The sequence below is a fragment of the Culex quinquefasciatus genome, chromosome 2, assembly GCF_015732765.1.
Source record: "Culex quinquefasciatus strain JHB chromosome 2, VPISU_Cqui_1.0_pri_paternal, whole genome shotgun sequence".
NCBI classification, from domain to species: domain Eukaryota; kingdom Metazoa; phylum Arthropoda; class Insecta; order Diptera; family Culicidae; genus Culex; species Culex quinquefasciatus.
Window position 1 is genome coordinate 157,742,837 of NC_051862.1, and position 8,532 is coordinate 157,751,368.

The 8,532-nt window shown below is 35.3% G+C and overlaps 1 protein-coding gene across 2 annotated transcripts; it reads right to left on the reverse strand.

The window, feature by feature from the left end:
• Positions 1–6,685: 6,685 nt before the first annotated feature.
• LOC6045646 (mantle protein) lies at positions 6,686–7,515 on the reverse strand. 2 transcript variants are annotated; one of them, XM_038256481.1, is made up of 2 exons: positions 7,425–7,515; positions 6,686–7,362 (listed from the first exon to the last, which is right to left on the reverse strand). In XM_038256481.1, exons 1-2 carry the CDS (start codon positions 7,428–7,430, stop codon positions 6,802–6,804), a joined length of 567 nt encoding a protein of 188 aa, XP_038112409.1. In that variant the 5' UTR covers positions 7,431–7,515; the 3' UTR covers positions 6,686–6,801. The 2 variants fall into 2 exon arrangements, with proteins under 2 accessions (XP_038112409.1, XP_001862970.2); XM_001862935.2 differs by having other exon boundaries at positions 6,686–7,365.
• Positions 7,516–8,532: the final 1,017 nt, after the last annotated feature.

The window sequence follows — 8,532 nt, forward strand, 5'->3', positions numbered from 1 at the left end:
TTATAAAGCTACACGAATAAAGTTGCGTCAGTTGGTTCTTCATTAAGTGATCTTATGTGTGTTCATGCTGTGTGTTTTTTGAATGAATAAATATCGTTAAAAAGCAAAAAAACCTTTCTGTTTTTTATTCAGTTATTTTGAAGTTCAATTTCTCCACCAACGAAGGCGATCTACTTGCAGCTGAAAAAGTTGCATGTGCTACGGTCCCGCCATGTGCGATATAATCTTGTAGAAAACCATGATAAAACGTTTTGGTTCTGATTAAAGCCCTTATAAGTCTTTTATAAATCTGGTATGTTCTGGCTAGTTTTGAGGCAGAACTGCTCAAGAATGAATAGATTTAAAATATATTTAATCAAGAGCATTTATACTTATCGAATTTCGCCATATTGCTGAAAGAAGCAAGGGACAAAAAACGCAGCCATATTGAATTTGGAAGCAACAACAAGCAAAAATTATTAGTTTTTGAAAAAATCTCATTTTTTTTTCAGGGAATTGAAAGTGCTCACACTAATTTTTCGAGCTATCTTTGAAAATTGGTCGATGATTTTTTCTTGACATAACTGTTGTGGCTTATTATAAGTATAAACTTCAACAAATATTTCTTATAGTTACAATGAATAATATTGACAAATTATTATCATCTGCCATCAGTCATTGTATTTGCGTGTAAGAATAATTTATTTTAATCAAGTAAATTTGTATGTCATTCCCTCTGATATACAACCTTTTGGTTTTACTGCAAAACAAATAAATAAATACTTCATGCTCTGATATAGCATTCAAGAATAATTACAGACTTCAAGAAAACCTTTTTCCAAGCCAAGCAGTTTTAATCTTGTTTTGAAGAGCTCTATAATGTTTTCATAAAGCACACATTAAAACTGGTAAGTTTTAACATGCTCCTCAAAAATACTCTTGATAATCTCCTAAAATAGTCCATTTTGGATTTAATGTTGATTTAACTGGTATTTAACTCTGCATGTAGGACCATAAAGCATTTCATTTGAATTTTCTTAAGAATTCTACAGAAACTCTTTGAGACTATTACAAAACTGAAATTGTTACTTGGGAACTTTTAAGACTAATCATCATAGTGATAAATAAGAAAATTACTAGAATTATCATACATTATTTTGATAAAAAAAATTCTTTCCTTTTTTTCATCCTTTTTAAATAGATAATCATGAATTTTAAATACATTACATAAATATTTAGTAAATTATCCTTTATTTTTTTTAAAACAGAAGGATTTTTTTCAGCATTTTTCTGAGGTTTTTCACGGTTTAATCTCCTTGAAACCGAGAATTCAATTCAATAAATTGGCACCCTTACTCTGTCCCGTGTGACATTTTCGATTGTCTATTGCTCTTTTTTTCAACCAGCCCCGGTCCACCAGGTTTGAAATGACACACGCCAATTTCTCCCGGGGTTGTTTTATTCAGTCTTTGACAACAAAAAAAATCAACTCCACGATGGTCGTTTAGATCCGTGATGCACTCTCGTTGGAGTTTCGTATACGCTCAGGAAGCACAAATGGGGGTTCGGGATATTGGATCCGGGGAAGAAAAGAATAACAACTTTGAGAGAAAGGAATTTGCTGCAATCTTTTATCGGACATTCCCTCAAGGGGGAAAACGGTCCATCTCGTCTGTCCATCTGGCTGGTTCCGTTGGAGGGGGGAAGGAGGGCAAAGTGCATCATATGTTTGTCCAAACTCCCTGGAGAGCATAAAAAACGGACATCTGGGAATGGGAAGACAAACGGAGGAGATTCCATAGAAATTTGCAAAAAAAATTGTCTTATTATTAATTTAGTCTTTTAAACCTTAAATCAACGACTTAATACGAATAAAAATCAAACAAAAAGATAAATAAACCAAAAAAATCATTGATTTGAAGTGGATTTGCCCAGCTGCCTTCTTCCGCAGATCGTTTTGTTTTTCTCGTCGATCCTTAACGATGGTTGAGCGATTTTCAAACGGGCGAAAATGAACCAACGGAAAAACTAAACTAAGCGGAAATGGTTCCAGTTGGGATTGAGAAAGGGGGGAAGGAGGAAAGAGGATGTGGATCTTCCCGTGAGTGTCCGGGACAGTTCACATGTGCCACTGCCGTCAAAATAAATCCAACGAATCTTTTTTTTGTTTCGTGTCGAACTATATCGCAGTTGCACGAAAGCTGTTTGAATCAATACACGGGGAGTTTGCGGAAAATTGCGAGGATGAGGGGTAGGAAAATAAATAAATTATCATCAGGTGTGTTTTTCTTTGTGTGGTGCTAGTTGATAAAAAGGGGAGTACATTTTCCAGTTAGTGTGCTGTTAGTTGTTTGGCGCTCAATGGCTCTTGAAACGAGATTTCTGTTCGTTCTGGAAGATTTGAGGTGAGAGAGATTTGGTGCAGAAATGTGCATTTTGCAAAAAAAAACTTTTATGGGATTACTTATCGTTACTGCTGCATAAAAGTTTTTGTAAGAGAGTTAAGAATAATTTATAAAACGAAAACGTCTTTTAATATCGTATAAAAAAACGTTATAATGTATGACCTTTAGTAAACATAACAAAAACTTTCAATTTTAAAAACCACAGATGGTAAATATTTTCGCAGAATTTTATATTTGGAAAGTTAACTTCTCTCACCCTCAAAAAAGCGATGGGGAGGAAATCGACAAAGAAAATTTATTTCGAACAACCAAAAGGAAATCAATCAGTAAACGATTACATTCAAACAAAACAATGTAATAGGGCCAGAGTTGGAGTGTATACCAACAGTCTATCCTGTTCGTTTCTTTGGTAAACAAAAAACATATAGTTACACTTCATCTTTGAACCATTCACATTCTTTTTATTTAACTGTTGAAACCATTTAAATATTTTTTTACAAACTAAATCTAAGAAAAGTTACAGCTATTTTTTGACGTGCAATCGTGTCAGTAAAATCATCAGATATTGATAAACGCTGGTTACAATAGATACGCATTATCTCAAAATTTTATATCAACGGTCGAGAAATTCATTGAAAATATCAGAAAAGTTTCATTTTGTTCTATGTGGCAAATACCATTTCCAAATCATGAGTTTTGTTTTTTTTCTTTTTCTGGATTTTTAACAATACTAAATATTTGGAGTTATTTTTATCAAAACTTAATATTTGAGGTTTTTTCAATAAAAGTCAAAATCTTCTTGTGAATACATGAATTGTAGTGAATTGAATGTAAATACATCTTTTGAAATTAGCAATAAAATAAATAGATAAAAATTTCAAAAAATCGAATAATAATCTTCTCACCCAGCCCTACTTGCTACCAGGGCTGAGTAGTTTCGAAACGACTCCGACTTCTGATAATGTTGCTACTCCAGCTTCTAGAGATTAAATGACAACATGTTGTTATCCACAACAAGTTGTTGAAAATGAGCCGAATTCGACTCCAACTTATGAAGATTTAGGGACTCTTATTGCTTAAGGAGGTATTAAACTATGGTAACGAACAAACTAGACAAGACACGCACCTTTTTGGTGTATGACAGTTTGCCACCACATTTTTTGCAGAAAGAAACAATTTTTCAAACGGTTTTGCGAGTAAACAAACTATTTGTTCATTGTTTTACACTGTAAATTTGTTATTGCCTTTAAATTTTTTCTCAATGAATTATTTTAGAGCTGTTATGTTTATGGTAAAAATATTAAATGAACAGGTTGAAGTTACTGTTATAATTATGAATGAAAGTGTAGGATAATAAATAAAAAGTATTTCTTACGAAGAATGTGTGTAAGGTGAACAGGTAAACTTAAGGGGTTACATGCATGTAGAAAATCACAAAATTTAATATTACAGAAAATTTATTAAATCTACCATAATCATGATTTTTAATCACTCCAGAATGTTTCATGAAGATATTTCATGATTAAAGTAAATTACAGACGATTCAAGCTAAATATTTTGCCATGTGCAAAGCGGACTGTCAAACTTAGTGAGCGATTTTCTCTAAACACCGAGTTGATTAACGGGTGCCACGATATCTCGAGATCTCGATTTTTAAATTTTGCTTTTTAAAAATTACAAAAATCAAAAACTGACGATTTTTTATATGAAAAACATAACAATATTTTTATTTTTCTAACTCACTTTTTTGAAAATCAGTCTTCGTCATGCACACAGGGCTGGTTTAACGAGTCTTCACCAAAATTTTGAGCCGATTTGGTCAAAGCGTGGCACCCGTTTTTTGAAACTGCTAACTTTAAATTGCTATATTTAGGCAATGATACAACCAAATGTCCTCAAATTTATTTGATTGATAGATGAAAATGTATATTTTAATACCATAAAACAGATTTAAAAAAAAAGTTTAAATATATGATCATACCAGCCTCTGACATTTTTGCCGATTTACATGTAACCCCTTAAATTTATGTGTTGACTTTTGAACATTTCAAAATGTCAAAACGTATTTATTCTCCCTGTATTATTATATTATGTTCCCATATTATTAAAAGGAATAAATATAAAAGTTTTATTTTATTTTTCTTTATAAACATTGTGATTATTTTTTATATTTTAAAAATATATTTCGAGAATTTTCATAATTTTTTTTACTTTAAAAAATATTATTCGGTATATAAAACAAATGATTTAAGAAGTAAGGTAATACAGGTAATATAAAAGCATTGTTGATTTTCGTACCTGTTTAACAAATAGATAGTCACACATTGATCGCAATATGCTAAATAATTACTTTTTATAAAAATATTGAAATATGATTACCAAAAATTTTTAAAAGTCCATAAGCGTGTAGGTTTGCCCAAACTTTGGTTTGTGTCTTGTTTAGTTTGTTTATTTAATTGCCATAGTCTAATACCTTCTTTAGAATTTGCTGACCCCGACTCCACTCCGGCTTCGATTCCGACTCCAACTCCACAGCCCTGCTTGCTTCAATATAAACAAAACGTCAATCAAGCATTTGAAAAGATTACTCTATAATTTTGAAAAAAGGAGGTTTGAAATATTTAGACAGGGCCGAATGGTTATTCTCCAAAGTTTGTATGGAGAATTAGTGCTGTTCGCTAATCCCACATTTAGCATGCAATTTTTGGTTGTATGCAAGAACGACAAACCGCCCTAATTCTCTATACAAACATTGTATAGAAACCATACGGCCCTGTATAAATATTTTTGAAAAAAAAATAAATCAAGGTGAACGTATTTCTGGGGACTCCGAACCCCGAAGTTAGAAAAAAAACACGAAATTTTAAAATGAAAATTTTTGTTCTAAATAAAAAAATGACCCTTCTGGGTCAATGTAGATTCAAAAAGTACATTAAATTTCCCTTAAAATTACAGTTTAGTAACGGAAAATGGCAGAGTTTTTAAAACCTTTTCAGTGTTTTTTTCGATGCAAAATACGTTTTTTTGGAATTCTGAGTACACCATAAAATTGGGCGTACAATTTTACATAAAAGTCCCTTTGCAACCAAATTCTATCTCATCACCGTTTCAGGCTGCATTTTTTTGAAAAACACCTCTTTTTTCGTATGTTCAAAAATTGAAGGGGTCGTACCGTCCCTCCGCCACGAGATATAAAAAAACAGACCTCGGATTCGTGATCAGGGATAAAAGTTACCCCTTAAGACAAAGTTTCACGCAAATAGAAGAGGGGTCGGGGCAACTGCTGTGTGACTTGGCGGAAAATTATCCAAATAGAAAGTCACACATTGATTGCTGATTTTTTTTTTAATAAAAATATTGAAATATGATTAGGGGCCATCCATAAACCACGTGGACACTTAAGGGGGGGGTATGGTGATTGTCCACGATCCGTATGAAAAATTTTCACGAAGGGGGGGGGGGGAGGGGGTTTGAGATTTTCAAAAAAGTATCCACGTGATTTGTAGATGGTCCCTTACCAAAAATGTGTTAAAGTCTGTAAGCTTGTAGGTTTGTCCAAACTTTGGTTTGTGTCTTGTCTAGTTTGTTTATTTGTTTGCCATAGTCTAATACCTCCTTTAGAATTTGCTGACTCGGGGTCCGGGCCCTAAAAAAAACCCGACTCCACTCCGGCTTCAATGCCGACTCCTTCTCCACAGCCCTGCTTACTTCAGTATAAACAAAACGTCAATCAAGCATTTGAAAAGATTACTCTACTATTTTGAAAAAGGAGGTTTGATGTTTTGATTACACTGACCAACCAAATTCCTGTGCAGGCTCAACTCAAGGGGAAGCATGAAGTTTGGGGTCCCCAGATACACGTGCCGTTTGAATTTTTCAAAAATATTTATGCAGGCCCTGCCTAAAGGTTATTCTCCATAGTTTGTATGGAGATTTTGTGCTGTTCGCTACTCCCACATATTGCATGCAATTTTTGGTTGTATGCAAGAACGACGAACCGCCCTAATCGCTTGTCACGGATATTTGAAAATTCAAAACTTTTGTCAGATTTTTACGATCTCTGGACTCGAGCGGCCACCCTGAGCAGACTTGTAGCTTTGATCTATTAAATTTGTTTTGGTTATGTGTTAGCATTACAGCTTTAAAGTTTTAGTTTGGTTTTAGAATGAATGAGTTGACAATAAAATCACGATTTACGTACCACCTTTACTACTAAGCATTTCAAGTAATTTAATGTATTACACAAGTTTTGATCATCTATTCATAACATTTATTCTTAGTTAGGCAGTTCATTTAGGTATTTCTATCACTTAATTTAAAACATTTTACGATAAATAAATATTAAAACTAGCACAGATCCACTCACTGTCGAAAGTCGATCGCAATACTTGTTTCGTTGTTATTCACTAATCTCCCATCAATGCCTATGTTTCATCAACTTCACTTTGTTACTATTGGTCACCCTTTTCCTCTTGGCTTCCACATACATTGGCTTCTCGATGTACACCGGATACGGGCTAGGCACGTGCACCGGGTACGGTTTGGGCACTTCTACGGCCACTTTGTGAAACACGGGGACCTCGATCGGCAACGGGTATGGAAAGGGACGATCCACCTGCACCGGGATCGGTTTCTCGACGTAGATGGGGATTTTCCGCTCGACCACGATCGGAATCTTCTTCTGGACCGCAACGGGGAAGGGAATCTGCACCGGGACGGCCACGTGGCGCTCGATCTTGATCGGGTACGGGACGGGGATGTTCTTCGTGATGGTGACCTCCTTGAAGAGTTTGTTGCCGTACTGGTGGTGGGCTTCCGAATGGTGGGTATCGAACAGGTGGGACGATTCCAGCTGTTCACTGGCGCCATGTGGCAGCTCCCGTTTGCTGTTTTTGGACGGGTTGGCCACGGGTTGCGACGCTTGTTTGACCATCACTGCGGAACTCCAACCGAGAACCAGTAGCAGCACTACCAGTTCCTGCTGGAAACATTTACATTTAACATCTTTTATCAAAAGGGGGAAGTGTTGTCCCGTGTTACCTTCATGTCGTTGGGTTGTTCCGTGCGATTGTTGCGGCTGCGATTGTTTCAACGCTTCAAGGTGAAATGGATGTTGGCCAACATTTGCGTGTTGTATTTATACACTATAACGAAAGGGGTTTTCGCCTCTTTTCATGTTTGTGGTCGGCCCAGGGTCCGAACATTTCACTGCTGCGCCCCGATACTAGGAACGTTTTTAATTTATAATGGTTTTCCAATACTGACCTCGTGTGCGATGCACAAGCCACTTAAAATCACTTCTAGTAACTATGGCAGTGTTGCCAGCTTGAACAACTTACTCTGGGTGAAACTAGATTTAGCTCATAATTCAAGTTTAAGAGTTTGCGAAAAAATCTAAAAACATGAAAAGTTAAAATTTTCTCCACTACTGGCAACACTGCCATTAAGTTGCTGTACAAATGAGCCATTAGTGCGCTGTCAGACAAACGCTAAGGTGCATCAGCATGCGTGTGCAGCATGGAAAAAGTAAAACCACTATCCAAAAGACACCACCACCTGTAAAAGCCGGCACTGAATTGACTCTGAACAGTATACAAAGTCAGCTAAGCTCACGCGCTGCAGAGCGGTTGGCCAAACTCAACAAACCCAGCTGTAATCAGCACTAGAACCACTAATCACCGACCCGGTAGGTTGTTTTTCAAATAGTTTAATTTTATGCGTTTATTTAATTTTGATTTTCAAGTACTTCCTGAGTAACTACCACCCACTGCATGAGAGAAAATGTTATATTAGATTATTGTGGGATGGCAAATTTCGCAATTTAGATACATGAGCTGATTAAATTTTGGCAATTATTTGGAACTGATGAAATTACATAAGATTTAGGTGAATTTTCATCAGGTTCATATTTTTACACATTTTTATGTCAAAAAAAGAGGTAATATTCAACCTACCAAATTTTCAATCTTCCAAAATTGGACTTTTTTTCTGTGTAAGAAACTCCGGGAAATGTTTTTCTTCATGAGCTTTATTTTATATTTCTTTACATCGAATTTACATTATCAAATGAATTTCTCAAAATTTTATCATCGCCATATTGGCCGTTGTCGTGTTAACTTGTCGCACGTGCATTTGGGGCCAAATTGAG